We start from the raw sequence: 23,683 nt of genomic DNA, 5'->3' as shown, positions 1-23,683 counted from the left end.
GTGTTTGACTTGATTTGGACCTGTTTGTTTAGTGGATTTTTCGGATCTTACTTGATTTTGACTCGAGTTTGTGAAGAGTAAATCTATACCTGCTAATTTGATGTTAAATTCAAGTCGTGTTAGAATTATCATCCCTTTAATCCAGCGTTTTGAAAATCGAACCGGATCGATCGGTTCGACCGGTTGAACTGCGAATCGGCCATGGCACCGGTCCAGTTCAATGCTAGGGTTGACTTTGCTAGAGAACCGGTCAAAAACCAATTGAACTGTGAAAACCGCCGAACCGGATTTGAACCGGTGGTTTTCGGTTTTCAAGTTTTTTTTTTTTTTTTGTTTTGTAAAAATGCAACTATGAAGATTCAAACGGTTTTGTAATAGAAAACCAATGTAGTAACAGTTGCACCATTACATCTTATTAGTTTTTTTTGATAACTTATTTATATAAAACAAATACTCATATTTTTTTTGTTCCATTTTTTTAACAAAATTTCATCTTCTCATGACTCTTTCTTTTTAATCTTCAACTCTCTCTCTCATTTTTTCTTTTGTCACTCCTTTTTTAATCAAATCTCTTTATTTTAAATTTATTGATGTTTTCTTCCATCTTTTAATTTTGTTTTTGTTCATTAAATTTTAAAAAAAAGTTAAAAAAGAATTATTTTTTAACCCAAATTATTTAATGCCACAACCACTCACTTTTATCTGATTTTTTGTTTCTTATCAAATTTACATTTCTATTTTCGATTCTCTTGATTTTCTTTGAACTCCAAACTTTTTTTTTTAAATTGCAATCTCTAAATTCCAAAACGTAAATTAAAATTTAAGTTCACAATGTCTAAATTCTCATAGACGTGAATTTTGTATAATTTTAAAATATTGTGATATTTTTAGATTGGATTTAAGATTTTTTGGATAAATATAATTGAAATTGAGATGAAATTTATTTGTTTTAACTTATAATTTAAATTTTTTATTTTTAAAAATCCAAGTTATTCGAAAATAGTAAACTTTTCATCATATAAAGTATTAAATTATTCATTATATGTCTGATTTTATGTATATATATATATTTATATAAATTATTTTTTAAAAATTCATTGAATCGGAGTTGAACCGATCCGATCGATTGAATCTCGACCCTTTCACTTCACCGATTCAATTAACGGTCCGATTTTTAAAACATTGCTTTAATCATAATGCACTTGGGCTCCTGCAGAAAATGAATAAGCTCAGTCGCACACAAGCAGTCAGGGCCACAGTAATATGGTGCACCTGAATCATACACTAACTATCCTGTCTTCTCTTGTCCCAACAGCTCTCGTCAAATTTCCTATATCGTCATCTCATCAAATTTTTCTATCTAGGGTTTTCTATTCCTCACCTCTCTCAAAATTTCCCCAATTTCCTCACGATAAAAGTTCTCTTTGTGGTCGAAAAACTACTAGGTTTCCCTCCGATTCAGCTTATCAATTCGTGTTCGATTTCGGAGAGTTCGCATAATTGATTAAGTCCTTTGAATTGGGCGGTGAAGAACGCAATTTTTGCTCCAACTCGGAGAAGTTGCATCGTCAATTGAATGCCTGAATTGGAAGGGTTTCAGCGTAAGATTTTGGAAAAAGTTTTCCTTTTTTTCTTTTTCCCCATCCCTACATGCCCCTTAATTCTCAGAAATCTAGGGTTTTGTCATCGTTTATATGTCCTGTTTAAAGTTGTACGTTCTGTCAAAGCCCGTGATTGAAAGCTGTGGAGTTGGACATCGGGTTGCTTATTCCGTTGTATTTCATTCTTTTTAAGGAGTAAAATGCTAAACACATTCCTAGCTCCTGGTTTATATTGGGAACAAATGCTGAACAAACTTGATGCTAGAATTTGATAACTGGAAATCTAGATAAAGTTCTTAGGCTAATCATAAGGATTGAGTTATCCTCCCTAACATCCTAGGCTTTGAAGAAACTCCTGCACAATGAAGATGACATTATTATCTGGTTAGTATTATAAATGTGGATTTAGTCCTTTGTATGGAAATGATGTCAAAGTTGATTTTATAATCGGGTTTGATTTTTTAGTTCTGTTGCATGGATGATGTTGGGTGCGTTCCAAAGCAAGGATTTTGTAGACTTGGTTTCAGGCTGTGCATATTGGACCTTAGTAATTGATTTCAGTTATTTACTTTTTGTTGATGAACTTTGATCTTATCTGAAGACTGTTATCGGCTTAGAATCTTATAAATTTAGAAACCGGAGTTGCCAAGTGATTGTCAGAGTGTCTTTGTTCTTACATGTTACAAATTTGTGAGCTATTGAATGCTGTTGTTGAGAATGTTAGGACATTTAAAAGAAGATGGTGTTATTTCTCTCCTGTTTGATGCTTTGCCCTTCAAGATCTTTTGTTTGTGCTTTAGAGGTTTTGAAGGGGGATTTCCTAGAAGGAGTTTGATATTGAGAGTCCAATTAAAGGAAAAGGCCAAGTCATGAAGATTGTTTCTGGGTTCCTTTCGGCGTGACTATATCTGTTTGTGCATCAATTACAGGAAAAGATTTCAGTCACCTTGCTCCTGATACTTCTGAAAGATCGTCAAGAGCTTTGCAGGGGTAACGTTCACGGGTCTTGGGAGAAATGGATCATGGTCGCTATGGTCTTCATCAAGGATGGGAAAATAACAGCGTAATTGTGGTTTCCTTCTTAATCACATATATGGGATGATAAACAGAAATTATGCTCATGTGATTGTCCATTTTTTCCGGCATCTCATCCTTAAAGAACAATTAGAGAAAGCCTTGGACAATGAGGATATGGAATGGATTTGCCCGCCTTGTAAAATGATTGTTTGCTGATGTAACTTATTCTCTTGAATTTACAGGCTTTGGAGGGTTATGGTCCAGTAAATGAGCCAAACTTTAGGTGAGTTTTGACTGATGTTCTTCATGTGGACACTCATGTAGCTTTTTATGGCTGTTATTAGATTATTGCAATATGTTGCTTCATGCGTGTTGGTTAACCCTTTCCATAGGTGTTACATTTAAAAAATTCCTTTTGTTGGTCTTTTAATGCTTGTGCCTTCATGTAGCTACATAAACTGTTTTGATGCTTTTATACATCTTCCTTTCTTCCATTTGCCATTGCCTCATGTAACGTTGGCAGGGTTGGTGGTTCTTATGATGAGAGGAGGTTTGTAGATGAAAGATTTTCAAGGGACAGTGTTTATTCAAGGAGTGCCTTCCACCGGGATGTATTGGAAAGGGAGAACTATCCACCACCGTCTGTTGGTCTCTGGCATCAAACAAGGAAGAGAGCCTATGAAGATGAGTATCCCCTTGAGAGGGATTCTAGGAGGCATGAAAAGGCATATGCTGATCCATACGATATGGATTCTCGTAACACTGACCACTACCATGATCATGGGTTTGACAGGCCTTCTCGGTACGGTGGACGTGATCGTGATGATTACATGTATGATGATTATGATTACAGAGCTCTTGTTCCCCACCAAAGCAGGGAAAATAGCCGAGAGCGAGATTATGATTATGGTAGGCACAGTTATGATTCTGATTATGAGCGAGGAAGTAGGAGAGATGGTAATTGGCGAAGGCACAATTCCCGTGACCGTGAGCGTGATAAAAGAGATTTGAGTCGTGAAAGGGATCAGAGTCCATACAAGAAGCATGAGCGTTCTCGCTCTAGGTCTCATGGTCGGGATGATCGGCCAAGGTCACGATCTCCTCGGGGTCGAAGTCATGGTCGAAGTCATAGGGAGGAGAGTTATGATGATAGTCGATATGAGAGAAGTGAGAGGCGGAGGGATCGTGATGATAAACACCACTATTCTGTGGTATGCATAGATTTGTCAATTCTCCTTTCTTTCAGTAGCATTCCAGTTCTCTTTGGTCTGTCATTTAGCATCTATCATTTTGTTTTGTAGGCTCCATCAGCTACTGTAGTTGTCAAGGGTCTCTCTCAGAAGACAACGGAGGAAGATTTGTACCAGATACTTGTACTATATTCTTACCTTGACATCGAGTGTTTATTATTGTTTCTTGGAATGGTAAAATTTGTGCCAGGCATCTATTTATTGTTTTGCTGATATATTAGGCTGAATGGGGACCTCTTCGCCATGTCCGTGTGATCAAAGAACGAAATTCTGGCATCTCTCGTGGATTTGCTTTTATAGACTTCCCTGCTGTGGTACTGGTTTCATACCTTATTATATACATCTAGTGTTGTACTTTTTGGAAGAAAAATGGAAGCTTATTGTTGTCAAATAGGGTGCTGCACAAGCGATGATGGACAAGCTTGGAGATGATGGCCTTGTTGTGGATGGTAGAAAGCTTTTCTTTGAGTACAGGTAAATAACTGCTGTATTTTTGTTTTTGCCATATAAATTGTTGGATGTGTACTGTCTTCTACTTGATGCTAGAGTTTGATTATTACTGACTTGTTAGTGTTTCTATTGAGGGAGAAAATTAATTAATCTGAACTGAGAGGATAATGTTCTGATTTGTATGCTGCATTTGATGAATTCTTGAATGTAAAACTAGCAGTGATATATTTTATCAGTCCTCTTTTACCTATGCAGTTCATAGAGTTTGATAGAAGTACAATATGTTTGAAATTTAACACACTTTTTGTTGCATTTGCTTTGCACAACGTGGACTTCAAATTTTACTTTTTGGAATTTGGCCCCGTCTGGCAAGTGAATTTTTTGGGTGTTTGCGTAAAACTTTAGTGTATCTTACAGTAGAATTTGTAGAAAAAAATTTAAGATGAAAAACTTTTTTTCTTTTCTTTTTCCTTCTTTCTTTTTCTCTTTCTCTTTCTTTTATTTTTCTTTCCTCTCCTCTATTCTTCTTCTCCCTTCCTCCTCCCCCTCTCCCTACCCCACCAGAACCTCAAGCAGCAGCAACATTATTTTTTTTTTTTTTTGCTTTTTGCTCTCTCCCCCTCTCCCTCCCCAACCACCCTCCCCCCCCCCGGGGGCGCGATCTGGTTGCGCGACCAGATCGAGCAGAGGGGGAGGGGGAGGGTGGCGGGGGGAGAGGGAGAAGAGAAAAAAAGAAAGAGGTGGCTGCTGGCGCCAGCTGGTCTTGTCCGGTGGTGGTGGGTTGAGGTGGGGGAAGGAGGAGGAGGAGGAAGGGAAATTTTTTTGTGTGTTTTTGGGTATTTTGAAGAGTGTAGTTTAAAAATTTTGAGGAGTTTTTTGAGGTTACTGTAGCTAAAGTTGTTAAAAAACTTGTAGAAAAACTTGGCCAAAAATTCCTTTGCCAAACATGGCCTTGATTCATGAAAGAAATGTAAGTTTATATATTCAAGAGCTTTACATGTATTGTCCCACGCTTCTTACGCATTTGTCCTTAGGCTGCTGTTGAAATGTTTCCTTTGTCATATTTTTAGCTTCTTTATTGTGTATATTGGCCATTGAACACCAATGAGGGGACACAAATCTCTTCTTTATTAATTTGAATATTATAGTGAAGTGTCATGATGATGTTTTTGTGTCTGCATTTCCCCCCCTTGATTTCTTTCTTGCCAATGTAGTCTTCCAAAAATTGTGAATTTCGGTGTCTTTATGTGCAGTAGTAAACCGACAGGGGGATCAAGTGGTCCTCTTGGATTTGAAAATTCATCAAGGTCAGGTCATGGTAACCACCGGAGTGTAACAATACCATCTGACTGGATGTGCACCATCTGTGGCTGTGTCAATTTTGCACGCCGAACATCCTGCTTTCAGGTACGTTGTCTCCTGGGCGGCATGTTGTGTGGTTTTGACTTTGCCCGGTTTATGTTGTTGAAGTGCTCTATCTCAAGTTTCTTTCCAACTAGTGACTGGTAGTTATGATGAATGATGAATTTGTATGCACCTGTTGTGGCATCTGAATGGAAGTGTCATTAGTAGATGTGAAGTGTATTGGCATTAAATACTGATGTCCTTTTCTAAATGTATTTGTGATGTTTGGTTAAGAAATTGGAACTGCTTTCTGTTCCAAAGTAACAGGAGTTGTTTCGGTTACGTTGGAATATTTACTGGTACTGAATTATTCTTTGGTCAAATGTTTCCTACTGGTGGTGGCAGTGTAATGAACCAAGAACAGATGATGCACCCCCAGCTGATATGGCATCATCAAATCCCACTCCTCTTGGGAAAAGAGGTGAAGCAGGTTAGTGTTACCTGATGAATTAACATCAATTATTTCCATTTCAAAAGCGGTCTAAGTTGATGTGTTGGCAGGCCCTACCCATGTTTTGGTTGTCCGGGGATTGGATGAAAATGCTGATGAGGAAATGCTTCGTTATGAATTTTCAAAGCATGCTCCTATAAAGGTAATTCTTTTGTAAACTGCTGTGAGCTTACTGTTAACATTAATTTCTTGTCTTCTTTTTTTCTCTCTCCCTGCCTCAGCTTAGAATGTGGGTTGATTTTGTAATGCAGGATCTCCGACTTGTGAGGGACAAATTTACACATGTTTCTAGGGGATTTGCTTTTGTGCATTTTTATTCTGTAAGTTTCCTTCTGTTTATTCAGTACAACTTAGACCACCTAAGGAATTTCTTTTGTAGATTTTTCGCGTGATTTTGAAGTAAATTGTATTGAATAGTTGGGGGGAATGGGGAGAACTTGCAATCAAGAACAACTTATTCTTAAAATATTCCAGCAAGTGAGCAAACTTCTCTGCTTCGGTTTGGCCTCCTTATTCTCCATGAAGGCAAAGAAGCAAAATTATAATATCTTCTTGTGTATTAGATTCAGAATTGGATCTGCAAAAGGCTAATGAAGTGTGTTAGGCACAATTATTATTAAGTTATATCGGATCAGTTTCACATATTACAGGCTAGATAATTGTTGTTTTTATGGACCTTTGACACTACAAGAGCAGCAGATTTTGATCTTTTCCCTTTTGAAACATGGACAACGATCACTGGGTATAGGAAGTAAAGAGAAGAAAAGGCCCAACTAATTTTGCTGAAAAGAAGGGGGCTGAATTGTTCATTTAGTTTTTCAACTTTTTTTTTTTTGCCTCTTTGAGGCAGAGGTTGCTCATTATTATAGGCAATGAAGTCTTTATTGTTGCATGTTAGTCCCCTATGAGTCTTCTGCATCTTGTTCCTTTCCCCACGAGGGAATACAAAAAGTCTCCCACACCTGAGTAATTTTACCCATATGTGTAGATTTTTTGGATCATCTTTGTTTTCATTGAAAATTACAGTGTCTGGGAATAAATGGGCAGTGATAATGTTTTTCATTAAAGGGGAATATTGATGATGTCATGGCTGTGGTATTTACTATTCTAAGTTCTTGCCTTCAGGTTGAGGATGCTACCAAGGCCCTTGAGGCAACAAACGGTACTACTCTAGAGAAGAATGGGCAAATTCTTCGAGTTGCATATGCCAAAAGTATTCTAGGACCTGGATCAGGTGCATCTGGTACTTCTCAATCCAGTAGTCTTGCTGCTGCTGCAATTGAAGCAGCAACTTTTGCCCAACAGGTGTGTCTTCCTGTCATATGTTGTATATTTCACGTGCTATTAGAAGTAGAGACTGTCTTTCATATAATATTGAATAGCTAAGAATTGGTTTATCTATTTTATCCAAGAATTGTTTTTTCTTGACCACTGGAAGGTCGGCCACAAATTTTTGTTTATTGTCTCCATGTCTGTAGAGCCAGAATGTTTGGCATGCATGTGTGTATTAGGCATGAAAATTTGTAGCTAGGTATAAGTTTGATACTTGAAGCATATATTATTAGTCTGCTTATGTGTGCTCCATTGCATTTTCAGTATGATGCGGTTGGATGGGCCCCAAAAGAATACAATCCTGATGATAAACAATCTGCTGGTGGTGGTGGGCAAGAGCAAGATGGTGGAGTTGCAGGTCAAACTAATGCACCAGCACCGCAATCTGGTTTCGTGTGGGATGAAGCTTCTGGTTACTATTATGATGCTGCCTCTGGATTCTATTATGATGGGAATTCGGGTATGCCTGTTTTACCTTAATTTGGGTGTGCCAATTTATTTTGTGTTTTTGTTTGTCCTTTTCTTGGTTGATATTAACTCAATTACCTGACTTTAGGTATCTGAGATTTTAGTGGCTTTGCTCTAATTCTTGTGATTGTGCACACAGAAAACTCTTGTTGTTTGTTGTTGCCACCTTAATGTTTGTAATATTTGAACTTGCAGGACTGTACTATGATGGTAATAATGGGATCTGGTATTCATACGATAATCAGACTCAGCAATATGTACCTTGTAATAATCAGAATGATTCAACAGCTGAAAAGCAAAGCGAAGCTTCCAAGACCTCTGAGGGTTCAAGTAATAGAAAAGTAGTAATATCTGCACCAGCAGCCACGATAACAGCAAATGAGAAGGCTGCTTCTCTTCCTGATGCTATCCAGGCTGCTGCCAGTGCTGCAATAGCTGCAGAGAAGAAAGAGAAAGAGAAATCTAAAGAAATAAGGCTTGCTTCAAAGAGCAGTATACTGGCTAACAAGAAGAAGATGAATAATGTGCTGACAATGTGGAAACAAAGGAGTAACGAAGGTCAAGCTCCACGTGTGGCTCTCGATGAGAACCTGCCTTCTGCATTATCAGAAGATAGAGCAGGCTCTGTTGGGTCATCTGCAAAGAATAGATTCAAAGCTGAGCCTGTTATTACCAAGGAGAATGCTACAACCACTTCAGGATTTGCCGTAAACTCTGGAATTCAAACTGATGGGGAATCTGAGGGTAGGCCGCGGTCTGTCAGCAGCAGCTCTGGTGGAACCCTAAAAGGGGTGATTAGGGGCTCTGGGATGGGTGTTATCAAGTCTGATACTCTGTATACAGGATCTTCAGGGACTTCTTTGACGCCTTTGCAAGCTGTTGCATCTACTGCAGTTTCATCTCAATTAACAAACATAGATGCTTCTTCGACTCCAACACCCTTTAGAACAGATGCATCAGCATTGGGTTCTTATGCATCAGCGGTCCCTGCTGTAAGTGGTAAAAGAAGGTTCTCGGAGATGCCACAACAAACTCCTCTTCTGAATAAGGAACAGACTACATATAGGGATCGTGCGGCTGAGCGCAGGAGCTTGTATGGTTCATCTTCTTCACTTGGAGAAGATCTTTCACAACTTGGGGCTGGGGATTCGAGTAAGCTCACTTTTGAATGTTGATGCATCTTTTGTAATATAAGTACTCAAATTTTCCTATGCCTATAGTATAAAATCATACCAGATTTGTTTTTTTTTTTGGGTGGTTTAGGGTGTTTATAGTGTTGTATTATTGCTGGTTGATTTAAGATGGGATTTAGTTATACTATTGGTGGATTCAATTGAAATATTCTGCTCCTACCGTCTCATCTAATTTAGAAAGACAACCGAAAAAAGGGTAAAGATTCCAGTGGTCGATTGCTGAATTATCTCTTTGGATCTCTATTGACATGTGAGATATCTATGTTCTTGTTTGCTGTTCGGATTTTCAAGATCGAGACTCAACGCTAAGAAGGGGTGCTTTAGATTCAATGCCATTTCCCCCTGGTGTTGGGGGCGGACGTGGTGCAACAGATGGTAGTAGTCAGAGTTATGATGTGATAACAGCTGACAGGGCACTTGATGAGAACAATGTTGGGAACCGTATGCTTCGCAGCATGGGCTGGAATGAAGGCTCGGTACAATTTCTGACTTTTCACTCATGGATTAATCATAAACCTCATTTTCATTTTTATTGAAGTTGAAAACAACTGTGTAGCCAAAACAGATTTAGCTCAATGTTTCTGACCTTATTCTCTCTGCTGAGTCGCTAGATTTAATGCTTAGCAGTCCATTGGCATGCCAGCTCATTTTTTGTAGTACTAAATCTGAGATGTACAACGTTTGATCTCTGCGGACCTAGTGGCAGGTTGGCTATTTACCTGTGTTCAGGGATCTGACTTAAAGCTGGGGACTCTGTTTGGTTTCTATTTTGTTGATCTACTTGGCAGGGTCTCGGAAGGGATGGGAGTGGCATGGTGGAGCCTGTTCAAACACAAGCGATGGATGGTAGAGCAGGACTTGGAAGTCAGCCTAAGAAGGTCGATCCAAGCCTTGAAGTGCAGGCTGGAGATAGCTACAAAACTCTGATTCAAAAGAAGGCAATTGCTAGGTTCCGCGAGATGTCTTATCGACAAGGGAATTAAGGTTCAGAAGCTCGTGAGTCTTGGAATCGACAGGAAGAGAACTGGTTGTATTGCTTTAGGTTGTGGCATCACCATACTGGTGATTTTTTGCCTTGCCCAATTGTAATGATTTACACTATAGTTGCAGCACTGTTCATTAGGAACAACAGATCTTTTGCATAAAATTATAATCATAACTCTTTTTTAACGTGACTGCTGATATCTGATATACGTTAGTGCTGGAGCAGGCAGCATGCTTCCATTTTTCCATATTTGATTGTTGCTATTCAAGATAATTGAAGTGTCTGTTGTGGTCTGCCTACTTTGGCTTCATTGATTGCATCAGTATATGCGTAGGTGCTTAAAAGGTTAAGCTAGCCGTTTGGTGTTTCAAAGCCATTATTCTCTATGTTCGTAGTTCATTCTTTTCTTCTACCTCAGGTTGTATTAGGAATGTAGGTGGTCAACTTCCAAGGGCACCTGATTTCAGTTTTTCAACTTGCTTGCAGAATTTCTTGCAGGCAGATGCAAGACTAATAGGCTAAATTTCTGAAGATGTCAATTACGGTATAGATAGATACCCTCTGGAGAGTGTCTTCGTACACAATTTAATTCTTAGAAGGTTCAATAGAGTATAGGGATAATTTCAGAAACCTCCCTTGAGGTTTCTAACAATTTCACCAAGTCCTCTTGTGATTTGAAAAATTACACATTTCTCTCTTGAGTTTACCATTTTAGTAACATAAATTATTTAATGGTCAAAATTTTGAATGAATAACCTAGAATGTCCTTATGAAAGTGTGAAGTTTATTTTACCTTTTTATAAAATTATTTAAAAAATATGGAACATGCACAAAATTTCAAATTCACTTTCAATAATAATCTCTATTATTTTAAATCTTTTATATTATCATATTTCAAATTAATACCATTATCACCATGATCACTATCACCATCAATCTCTGAATTTTAAAACCTCAATTGAAGTTTAAAAAAATCACATTGAACTCAAAAAATTTCAATAACTCCGTTAATATAAGAACCTATCCCTCGAATGTTGGAGTATCAATTCCGGCACTATCCTTATTAACCCTTCAATTTACATCTTCTTTTATTCATCTCTAGATCCTCCAATCAAAACTAAAATTAATTTGCAATATGTTAAAATTGTATTTAGGACATAATTGGTTATTTTACGAGTAAATTTTATTTTTGTTTCCATTAAATGTCAAATTATGTGATGCATTCATATGAACAAGATTAGGAGCGAGTTGTTTTATTACATGAAAAACATTAATATGTTAAGGCCATTATGGTCATTTTGTAGGGCCAAGAAAAGTAAGTGCAATATTGAAAACTTCAAGGGTACTAGGTGAAATTGTTAGAAACTTCGATGGAGGTTTCTAAAATTGTCCCTAAAGTGTAATCACACTCATTACAAACTTGGCCGTAAGATTCTCTTACTATGGGCTAAAAGATATCTAAATTGACATCAAGACGAAGTTCTTTGAGTTCAAACACTTTTGATCCTTTCAGTTTGTTTATTTTATGATTAACAAATTTTAGATGCTTGAATTCAGTTTTTCTAGTTTTACAGTCTTGCAAAATTTAGAAATTGAATAAATGCATAAATAAAAATTAATTGAAAATAAAGTTGAGTGGAACATTTGAACGTTTGTCACATGCCTTTGGTTTTTCTTCTGCTGGTAAATCTGAATAGGGATATATTCATGGGTAATAGATACCTTACTTAAACCATTGACACTAACACATCTGAAAGAGAGATTGTTTACAGTTTTCAGTTTTTAGGGAGGTTGCTTTTAAAGATTTTGATGCAGTATGCTTTTCTAATGCCTTAATTTTATTTTTTTTTTTGGAGATTTTTATCTTATAAGCACATGGTGATTATTTTCTTAGATTTAGGTCTTTAGGAAATGGAGTTTGTATACAAATTATAAATATGTGCTTAACTGAATCATAGCATGTCGAATTCCACATGAAGAATTTTAATAACAAACTTTACACAAACTTGGGCAACACCAATCCTTAATGATTTATTTATGATGGTGAAAGTGGAGTTCAAAATTTGTGGACTAGACATTAATTTTTGTGATAATGATAATTTTGGAATTTTTTTGGGTGTATATATGAATTCTAGCTTTTGGTCCTGGTTGATTATAAGAAACTCTCCAAAAAAAAAAAGAAGAAGAAGATGGATTTTGCAACAGATATTGAACATATAGTTCTCGTTGGACATTAAAAACTTATAATTTGTATCTTATAAGGGCATGGTGAATTCAATTCTGAAATTTAACTATTAAAAATTTGGTTACGTATCTGCAAATTCGAAGCTTAATCTGATCAATCTTCGTTTAGGCCATTTTGTTAGCTAAAAAAAAGTTGTGTATATATTTCAGCATAAACGTTAGAATATAAAACATTAAAATGAGAAAAAAATTCTCTTCTTAGAGCATATAAAACATTAATTTCTTGCTGACACAAAAACTTACATGTTTTGCCGAGTACTAAGGATTTAATTAATAAGCAGATCAATAATTGAAGATGCTAAGAATAAAATAGATGAGGAGAAAAAAGGATGACTGTTTCTGTATTTAAAAATTGGTTTGGGCAATTTAAATTACCGAACTTTAGAAATGTAAGAACTGATATTGAACATAACTCATGTACAAAAAATGTATGCAAGTCACTAAACTGTTCTTTTAGTTTGTGATGCACAACTCAAGCAAGCAATCAAGTCAAAAACTGAAATTTGGTAATCCTTTTCTAGCCTAGCTACGAATCAATTCAAAATTGAAGAAAACGAATTAAGGCAAGAAGTTTTAGGTGTAACTAAGGCCTTGTTTGGTACGAGTTTTTTGAGTATTTGTCCAAAACTTTTTATTGTAACTTACTGTAGAATTTGTATAAAAACTTTTTGAAGTATGTAAAAGTTTTTCTTTACGAAAAAAAAAATTTTCTTTTTCTCTCTTTCTTTTTTGTTTCTTTTCCTCTTTCTCTCCTTTCCTCTTCTTCTCTCCCACCCCAATGCAATCTTCTTCTCCCCCTCCTCACTGATCAGCTGCCGTCACTGACACTTTTGTCGACGATCGGTGACAGAAACTTTTTTGTTTTCTCTCTCTCTCTCTCTCTCCCCCCTTCTTTCTCTCCCGTATTCCACTATAATTTTCTTCTCCCTCCCTCCCCACTAACCAATCGCCGGCAGGAGAAACATTTTTTTCTTCTCCCTCCCCGGCCACCCTACCCCTCCCCAAGCACAACCAGATCTAGTTGTGCTGGGGGAGAGAGAAGGGAAGGGTGGCTAAGCAAGAGAGGGGGAGGAGATGGCGGGGGAGAGGGGAAGAGTAAGGAGGAGAAGAGAAGAGGTAAGGGTAGTAATAGGGTGGGGGGATGGGGCAGGGGACCTCTCCCCTAGCCCCCGCCCCGTTGCCTATTAATTTTCCCCACCCCACTTCCCCCGCGGGGGCACCCGTGGGGTTAAAAAAATTTTGTTATATAATTTCATTATAATTAAATTTTAGCAAATAATCAAGTACTAAAATATCAATATCACCAAATTGTTATTCATTGTAATTTCACAATTGAAACTCATAAAAATAATTAAATAAAAGTTATTTGAATACAATTATGATAAAACAAATATAACTAAAATAATCAATTTTTCACTTTTCATACAAATACAATCACTAAATTATTATTGCGTTTTTTTTTAGAAAAAAGTGTTATTGTATTAAGTGTAGTTAGGAATTTAATATAAATGTATTAATAAATTTAGTATAAATAATTAATAATTTTTATTAATAGACATGTATAATTAGTAGTATAATTGATAATATCAATTATATTACGTATACTAATATACATTAAATGATATATATAACTAATAATATCATTATTATAAATTTATAACTAATTAAATTAAATATTATATATAATTATGTACATATATATATATATATTGTAGACAATGAAATTTTAATTAATTTTTAAAATTATCATTGGTCTATAAATTATTTTTGGTGGCTTATTTCTATCCAATCGGATATTGCCATATGTCATGTACACTTGAAAATTTTGGTTATTAAATGGCCAATTATATTTCTCCACGTGTCAGTGGAGGCATTCCAAATCGATCCGAATTGCAGGGATATCTCCACCAACCAAATCATATCATGTCACATGTCTATTGGATAAATATCTAAATATTTATTTCTTACTAAAGAGATAATATTTGGAGTCGTTTAATCCATATATACTTCTTATATACTACAATAGGTTGTGCAATCAAATGGCGCCACGTCACGTGTCCCTACAAGCTTGGCCAATCAAGGAATTAGTTATTGGTATTATCTCTTTATTAGTAAATATAAAATGAAGAGATAATATTTAACTGGTACAGTCCTAATATGACTGCACGTATTGCAAGACAAGTAAAGTAGTACACAGGTCTTCAACCTCTACCTCTTGTTACAACTATAAATAGAGGTCTTTCGACCAAATCAAGGACACACACAGAGACATCGAGATGCATCTCATACACTCAAGTATTAAAGTTTCAAGCTACGAAGGTCTGGGTCTCCAAGCTCCTCAAGTCTTCCGCCTATCAAGACTTAAGCCTTCAAATATTTTCATGTTCTTCAAACCTTCCATATCAAGATTTGAAAGAATCGGTGGTTGATCCAAAAACAAGCTGCGAAACCCTTGGATTGGCGTTCGAGAAGAAGAATTGAAGGAAACTCTCTAAAAATTCGAGGAGATTCCAGAGATTGTACCCACATGATTTTCTAAATTTATATATTACATATTTGTCGTGTATTTCTTTTTCTTGTCCTTTTGCGGACTTGAAATTTTTATCGCGTACAAATTTTTGGCACACCCAGTGGGACCATCTCTACCTTCCATCTCTTCTCATCGAATATTCAACTACGTATATCACCAATGGCACCAAGGAGCAACAAAATCATGATTGCACGTTCCAAGGCTACTGATACTCAGCCTGTTCAGGAAGCTGCACATGTTGCCACCAATACCCGCGCTATTGGTCCTGTGACAAGGAGTATGACGAGAGCCTCCACCCAAAGTAGCATAAAAGCTCCATCGGCGCCAACTCTCGTCTTCGGTTTGACATCACCAATGAGCTATTCCTCCACGATGGGGATCCAAAACGTTCCTACCTCGATTGAGAAGGCGATTGCTATGTTCGAATTTGGATTCGAATCCAAGTTTTCTAAGCATGACGATGATTCATCAAGTACTGGATCAGCCTCTTCATATGAAACTCTTCATTCAAGATTTCTATTGAAGATTCTACTGTTTCTTCTGCTACAATGCCTGCCATGATAACAAATACTTTAAGTCTCGAAAAACAAGTTTCGAACATGTCCAAGATGATGGAAATCATGATAAAACACATCAAGGATCAAGATGCTCTCATTGCTCAACTGCTCACCCAAAAAGATCACGTTCCTGAAGGAAGCCATGCGAATCCTAAGGAACACCAAGAGCGTGAAATTCCCTCATCTAAAGGCAAAGACAAGGTGAAGAAAGTATATGTGACCGTCGATAGAACTATCCCCGTGGAACAACTAAAGAAACTTGTTGAAGGCGTGATCAAAAATAAAAAGGAGGGTGGTTCAAAGTCAAGGTTTACCTACTGCAAGCCTTACACTGCTAGAATCGACAACCTCGTAATGCCATCGGGATATCAACCGCCTAAATTTCAACAGTTCGATGGGAAGGTAGTCCAAAATAACATGTGGCCCATTTTGTCGAAACCTGCAATAACACTGGAACCTATGGTGACCTGCTAGTCAAACAGTTCGTCCGATCTTTGAAGGGTAACGCGTTTAATTGGTACACTGATCTCACTCTGGGGTCCATCGACAGTTGGGAACAGTTGAAACAAGAGTTCTTGAATCGCTTCTACAGCACTAGAAGAACCGTTAGTATGCTGGAGTTGACTAACACTCGTCAATGGAAGGATGAACCTGTGGTCAACTACATTGATAGGTGGAGAAGTCTGAGTCTCAACTGCAAGGACAGACTGTCTGAATCCTCTATCATAAAAATGTGCATCCGAGAAATGCATTGGAGCCTGAGCTACATTCTACAGGGTATACGTCCAAACACATTTGAAAAATTAGCTACTCGTGCTCATGATATGGAGTTAAGCATCACGGCCAATGCAATTGATGGGCTTCCTATTCAAACTCCGCGAGTGCAGCCGTCTCGTCAAAGCAATGAAAGACAAGAAAACAAAAAAGGAGGCAAACTTCATTCAAAACCAGTAATAAGGAGTCCATGGCAATAAACACAGCCCCCATGAAAATTGCTACCAAAGTGAGTCGAAAGGTCACTGAAAAGCTGGATTCCTCCCAAAATAGATCAGTAAGAAGACCTACTTTAAAAAAGATGCAAGCAAAGGAGTACCCTTTCCTTGAGTCTGACTTACAAAGGATGTTTGATGATCTTTTCAAGGAGAAACTTCTTGAACTTCCTGACATGAAACACCCAGAGGAAGCTAGTCAAGTCAATGATCCAAATTATTGTTGTTATTATCGCTTGATTGGCCACCCTCTCACTAAATGCTTTGTCTTTAAAGACAAAATTATGGAATTGGCCCATCAACGGAAAATCCTTCTCGAGGAAGATAAAGTATCGGCAAACCAAACAACAATAATGTTTGGGTCTATGTGTTGTCTGATAAAAGTTTTATCCACATCAAATAGTGCTTTGTCTAAGGAGCTTGAAAAATCCTCAATCGAAGACATTATTGAAGATGACAACGAAGGATGGATTTTAGTCACTCGAAAGAGGACTTGCAAGCAAAAAAATAAAGAAATGCATCTTTTCGAAAAGCATTTGTTCGACAAAGCCTAAAGTGACAATGAAACAACGAAATGCAACAAAAAAACAAAAGGGAGTGGCCACAACGCCAATTCCTTCAGATTTTCAGCTCCTTCAAGAGATTCGACAGCTCGTGACACTGAGAGAATTTATACTCAAGGGGTATTTAAGTGACGATTCTGATAATTTCACTTCTTGTAATGTCGTCAAAGCTGAAAATTCTCAAATCATACAAATAGGCACTAAATTTGAGGAAAAATTCAAAATCGATGATAAACCACCAGTAGATTGTGCAACGACTATTATTTTTTATGATGACGATTTAACTGTTGAGTTCAAAATTCACAATCGACCTTTGTTTGTTGGTGCGTATGTCCGAGAACAGAAGATGAATCGGATACTCATTAATGGGGGATCTGCCGTCAATATTATGTCCGTACGTGCTATGAAAGAACTAGAAATCTTAAACGATGAACTCTTCCAGAACCGCCTCATGATCCAAGGATTTAACCAAGGGGGGCAAAGAGCAATTGGTTTTATAAGGCTTGAATTGCTCATTGGTGAGTTGTCTTCAAGTGCGTTATTTCATATCATTGAAGGCAAAACCTCTTATAATATGCTCTTGGGACGACCTTGGATTCACGAGAATGAAATTATACCGTCTACTGTGTATTAATGTTTCAAATATTATCGAGACAACATAGTTAAGAAGGTTGTTGTCGATGATAAACTTTTCACTGAGGCCGAAACTCACTTTGCTGACGCCAAATTTTACCTTCAGAAAGAAGTAAAAAGAAAAGAATCAATAAAGGAAGAAAGTCAAGATTTCAAGGTACCTATTTTGCGGTATATTCTAAGATCAAAGAGAGAAGAAGGTCAGTCTTCTTTTATCATGAATGATACATTAAATGTTCCGCTCACCAAAATAGAGCCTGTTAAGAGTGAGAAAGCGAGCTTGCAAGGATTTGTTCGTCCCAAAGAAGAACCGGCAGTAGAACATTACTCACTACCAATTAATCGGACTCAAGAAGGTTTTGATCCAAATGCATATAGATTTCTTGCTAAGGCCGGTTATAACCCAAATGAGAAGCATGCATTGGGAAAACTCCCTTCTAAGATGACTGGCGAGAAGACTCATGGATTAACACCTACGCAGAAAATGTTGAAGGAAAAAGGCTATAATATTGAAAGTTCATCGATGGGTCTTGGTTATTAATGGCCTTTTCCAGTGCGTATAATGATTAAAAGGGCAAGTTGTAACTACGTGAACGAAGAAATGGAAGTCACAAGCCGAAAGAGATCTGTCAAAACGTACTTCTGTGTTTGACAGACTTGGCCCGCAACCGAAATATTTGAAACCGCCCGTCTATGAAAGATTAGGCAGTAAAAAGCAAGAGTAGCAAGTTGCCAAGAAAGAAAATCTTACTCTAATAAAGAAAAACGGACCAAGAAAGCGAGTCTCCAATTTCTTCATGCAATATGGAGAATTATTCAATGTAAGAATTGAAACTATTTTTGAAGAACAGGGTCAAGAAAGTATGGCTTCCTGTCATCATATTACGATTAGTGATCCTGAAGAAGAAGAAGAAGATGCAGATGACGCTCCCACTGAATTTGAACAGGGAGTAAAAAATACAGTCGATGCCCTAAAAGAGATTAATCTTGGCACAAGTGATGACCCTCGTCCAATTTACATAAGTTCTTGTATGACTCCTGAAGAAGAGAAAGAGTATGTTGATTTGCTGCTCGAATTCAAAGATGTCTTTGCCTGGAATTACTCAAAAATGCCTGGTTTGGATCCAAGGATCGCCGTTCATAATTTATCTGTCAAGCGAGGAACAAAACATATCAAGCAAACTCAAAAGTGCTTTCGGCCGGAATTGATTCCTCTGATAGAATATGAGATAAATAGACTGATTGAAATTGGGTTCATACGGGAAGAAGAATGGGCAAATCCGAATTTGTGTTGATTTTCGAGACTTAAATGAGGCTTGCTCCAAAGATGATTTTTCGCTCCCCATCACAGAATTGATGGTAGATGCTACGACCGGGCATGAATCACTATCTTTTCTCGATGGATCGTCTGGCTACAATCAAATATGTATGGCATCCGAGGATGAGGAGCTCACTGCCTTCCGCACCCCCAAGGGAATTTATTACTATAAAATGATGATGTTTGGCTTGAAGAACGCTGGAGCGACATATCAAAAGGCAATGCAAAGAATTTTTGATGATATGCTCCATAGAAATGTGGAGTGCTACGTTGATGATCTTGTGGTGAAATCAAAGAAGTGAGAGGATCATATTCAAGACCTTCGAAAAGTTTTCCAACGCCTTCAGAGGTACCAACTAAAGATGAATCCTTTGAAGTGCGCATTCGGAGTCACTTCTGACAAGTTTCTCGGTTTCATCGTTCATCAACGGGGAATAGAGGTCGATCGATCTAAAATTGATGCCATTGTGATCATACTTGAACCGCGAAATATTTATGAATTGAAGAGCCTTCAAAGAAAGTTGGCATATATCCGGAGATTTATTTCTAATTTGACTGGACGATGCCAACCAAAAAATCGACTGATGAAGAAAATGGTGCCCTTCGAGTGGGATGAATCGTGTAGGAATACTTTTACAAGTATCAAAACGTACCTCATGAATCCCCCAGTGTTGGCTGCACCCATTCCGGGAAAATCATTGATCCTCTATATTTCTGCTCAAGAACTGTCGGTTGGGGCCTTACTTGCTCAAGAAAATGATGAAGGTAAGGAGAATGGCTATATTACTTGAGTCGGATGATGACATCTAATGAGTTGAATTACTCACCTATCGAGAAATTATATTTGGCACTTATATTTGTCATTCAAAAGTTGAAACATTATTTTCAAGCACACACTATTCGACTCATATCTAAGTCTAATCCCATTAAATATGTCATGGCAAAACCTGTACTATCTGATCGGCTCCCGAGATGGTACCTCCAGTTTCAACAATTTGAAATTATTTATGTACCTGCGAAGGTTATCAAAGAACAAATATTGACAGACTTTTTAGCCGATCATCCCATACCTGCCGAATGGGAGTTGACTGATGAATTCCCCGATGAAGAAGTGTTTATGGTCGAAGCGCCGTGGTCGATGTATTTCGATGGAGCCGCGCACTGTGATGGAGCTGGTGCAAAAGTTATCTTTTATACTCCTGAATCAGATATATTGTCATACTCTTTCACTTTAACACGTCGGTGTTCAAACAATGTGGCTAAATATCAGGCATTGATTCTGGGTCTGGAAACGGCTGTAGACATAAAACAGTTGCATCTCAGGGTCTATGGGGATTCCAAATTAGTGGTAAATCAACTTCTTGGTATTTATGATATTAAGAAACCTGAATTGATCCCATATTATAAGTATGCAAGACAACTTATGGGATATTTAGATAATGTCACTATCGAACATATCCCTAGGAATTTCAACCAACAAGTTGACTCTTTTGCAAGGTTGGCATCCATGATTACTCTACCCGTCTCATCGAAATCAAATTTTAATATGTCTAAGTTGGGTCATACCTCCGAAGTTTGATGAAAAAGATGGTGGTGAGAAAGAAAATGCTTATCATACTTTTGCCCATGAGATCGAAAAGGAGGATTGGCGTCATCTCATCATTGATTACCTTAATCACGGAAGGTTACCAGAAGATCCCAAGAAAAGAGTTGATATACATCGTCAAGCGCCACGTTTCATTTACTACAAAGGGACGCTTTACCGAAGGTCATTCGATGGGGTGTTTTTACGATATTTTGGAGAAGATGAGACCATGCAAGCAATGGAGGAGACTCACTCTGGGACATGTGGTGCTCACCAGTCTGACTCGAAATTACACTTTCGCATTAAAAGAATGGGATACTGCTGGCCAACAATGGTAAGGATTGCATTAACTTTGCTAGAAGATGTCAAGTTTGCCAATTCCATGGCAATTTCATCCAGCAACTTCCTGAACCATTGCACCCAACTGTGGCTTCTTGGCCATTCGATGATTAGGGTTTGGATATAGTTGGACCACTTCCAAAGTCTTCTGGCGGACACATTTTTATTTTTTCGGCGACAGATTACTTTTCAAAGTGGGCTGAAATAGTTCCTCTAAGAGATGTTAAAAAGGAGAATGTTGTAGATTTCATTTGCTTGCACATCATTTATCGGTATGGAGTCCCGCGTTATATCATCACCGATAATAGTAAGCCTTTTTGCAATGTAGCAATGAACAAACTTTGCGAAAAGTTTCATTTCAAACAATACAATTCGACCATGTACTACACTGCCGCAAATGGACTCGCTGAAGCATTCAACAAGATCTTATGTAATCTTTTGAAGAAAATCGTGGATAAATCGAGAAGGGATTGGCATCTTCGAATTGGAGAAGCGCTTTGGGTATACAGAACTACTTTTCAAACTCTCACACAAGCAACCCCATATGCGCTTGTTTACGGTGTTGAAGTTGTTCTTCCACTTGAGTGTCAAATACCTTCGCTAAGAATTGCAATTCAAGAAGTGCTCAGTGAAGAAGATAATATTCGTTTTCACCTTGAGAAATTAGAAGCACTCAACGAAAAGAGATTGGAGGCTCAGCAACGGATTGAGTGCTATCAGGCTCGCCTTTCAAAAGCATTCAATAAGCACGTTCGACCTCGCTCTTTCCAAATTGGAGAGTTAGTGCTCGCCGTTCGGAGACCAATCATTCTCACTCATGGCGGACAAAGAAAGCTTACTCCTAAGTGGGATGGTCCATATGTTATTCGAGAAGTGTATACAAATGGCTCATACAAGTTGGTTGCTGAGTATGGATTAAGGGTTGGCCATATCAATGGCAAGTACCTAAAAAGGTATTGCGCGTAATCGAAACCGCGCGATGCTCCTGGCCCGCATGAGCTAAAACTGTGGATGGCAACCACCAATAGTGTAGTATGTGGTTAAACTGCTGAAACACTCCACCAAGTCTAAGGTGGTAAACAAATAGATACTCTTGATTCACATGAGATTAAAATGTGAATGGCAGGAACTACGTGTGACTCGATTCCCTCCGGGGATACGCAGGCAATTTAGAGGGTAATTTCTAAATTCAGTTGCACCTCCTAAACCAAACCCTCATTCCTTGCAAAAGAAAAAAAAGAACTTCTCTTTTTCTTTGAGATAAAATGCTAAATTTAAAAGTTCTTTTCTCTTAAAAAAAATAAGAGATGAGAAATGAAAAGCATTTTATTATTAAAAAAAAAACTCATTACATGAAAAAAAATGATAAAAGAATTCAGGAAAAAGAAGGACATGGTGGAAAACCTAAATATCAAATTTGTATTCTACTATAACTATTTTATATGATTCAAGTGCAGACTTCATGTCTTCAAGTTCCTTCATTGCGTCATCAGTCAAGATGCTAGTATTTTCAATGGAAGATAGCTTATCACATGCTTGGGTTATTTCGGTCTGGATCTCTTTGAAAGTTTCATACTTTTGATCGATAGTTGCGCTAATTTCCAGACTTTGTTTCTCCAGATTGATAAGTTCCTGTTGCAGAACCTTCTTCATGTCTTCAATGGACTGCAACTTTTCTTCAAAACTTTGCAAATGACAAGTTAGTTCTTCTTCCTTTACCTTAACTCTTCCGAGTTGGACGGTCGCTTTGGAAAGGAGTTCTGCATGTGTTTTTTTGCTCATCCTTTCCCACGATAAAGATGCCAGAACATCATACGCCTCCGTCTTGGCAAACAATTCTATCAAGTGGTCTTTTAAAAGGAGACCATTGCTGGGATTCGTTCTTGTGATTTCCGTAATGATTTTTCCTGTACACTCTTTTAAAGAAGAGATCTGCTTAATTGGAGTGTCAAGAATCTGTCCGCGAAAATTCATCCACAAACTCTGTAAGTATCTCCTTCGATGCGCTTGGATCAATTTTTGCCCTTGAAATTCTGAAACCAGTGCTGGTTTAGGTCTCTTTCGGATCTCATGTAAACCGGCTAACTCCTTCTTACGCATTGACGAAGTACCTCCACTGGGGGCAAATTATTTTGGAGTACTGATAGCCACCTCGTCACTTTTATCGTTTGAGATTATATCATCAGCTTCGAGTTCAGGTGGTGAATTGTTACCAACACCTTCTTGACGGAATTCAAGAAACGGGAGTTGAAAAGGAAAAAGTTACAACAAAAAAATTACAAAAGGGAAAAAAAAAATGGAGAGATGATTACCTTAAGTGGCGACACTCCAACTGACGGTGATGTAAAGGAAACCTCCTCCAAATCAGAAGATGTCCTCTCTTAGATCGGTTCCAGTGACGGTCTTGACTACTACTACCGCTCGCCAACGAATGGGCTCCTCCTTGGGTAGATCCGATACTCTGAACTTGAGACCCTTCCTTTTCTATAGCCTCGATAGAATCACGATCGTCTACGGTTTCAATTTCGACATTTTCTTCTGTGCGAGTCACCGATAATGATTTTGAAACTTTGGGCGGCGTCTTCTTTGCTGGAATCACTGATTGCGCCTCTTTGATGGCTTGTCGAGAGTTCTTGGAAGACTTATTTTTTGCGACAATATTTTTCGAGGGACTGATAATGATTTTGTTCTTCCGCAAGGTGAATGAGGTAAGACCCGTTACAATCTCTATAGCTCCATTAGGATGCACTGACTCGTTAGCAGAGGTAACCTTA

General features: G+C 37.8%; 1 protein-coding gene across 6 annotated transcripts; it reads left to right on the top strand.

The window, feature by feature from the left end:
- The first annotated feature begins 1,247 nt into the window (after positions 1-1,247).
- On the top strand, positions 1,248-10,341 carry LOC113739950 (SUPPRESSOR OF ABI3-5). Of its 6 annotated transcripts, XR_011813111.1 has the most exons (17): positions 1,248-1,601; positions 2,531-2,664; positions 2,861-2,901; positions 3,142-3,829; positions 3,920-3,991; positions 4,090-4,182; positions 4,263-4,342; positions 5,572-5,725; positions 6,068-6,152; positions 6,224-6,315; positions 6,425-6,493; positions 7,299-7,478; positions 7,770-7,965; positions 8,169-9,125; positions 9,458-9,642; positions 9,778-9,872; positions 9,955-10,190. XR_011813111.1 is itself a non-coding variant. In XM_027267391.2 (16 exons), exons 2-16 carry the CDS (start codon positions 2,617-2,619, stop codon positions 10,147-10,149), a joined length of 3,132 nt encoding a protein of 1,043 aa, XP_027123192.2. In that variant the 5' UTR covers positions 1,248-1,601; positions 2,531-2,616; the 3' UTR covers positions 10,150-10,341. The 6 variants fall into 6 exon arrangements, 5 of the variants coding, with proteins under 5 accessions (XP_027123192.2, XP_027123191.2, XP_027123194.2 ...); XM_027267391.2 differs by lacking the exon at positions 9,778-9,872 and having other exon boundaries at positions 5,575-5,725; positions 9,955-10,341; XM_027267390.2 differs by lacking the exon at positions 9,778-9,872 and having other exon boundaries at positions 9,955-10,341.
- The last annotated feature ends 13,342 nt before the right edge of the window (positions 10,342-23,683 follow it).

Source organism: Coffea arabica, chromosome 4c (assembly GCF_036785885.1).
Source record: "Coffea arabica cultivar ET-39 chromosome 4c, Coffea Arabica ET-39 HiFi, whole genome shotgun sequence".
NCBI classification, from domain to species: Eukaryota; Viridiplantae; Streptophyta; class Magnoliopsida; order Gentianales; family Rubiaceae; genus Coffea; species Coffea arabica.
The sequence above is the reverse complement of the archived record's forward strand: the minus strand, read 5'-3'. Positions and strand labels throughout refer to the sequence as shown.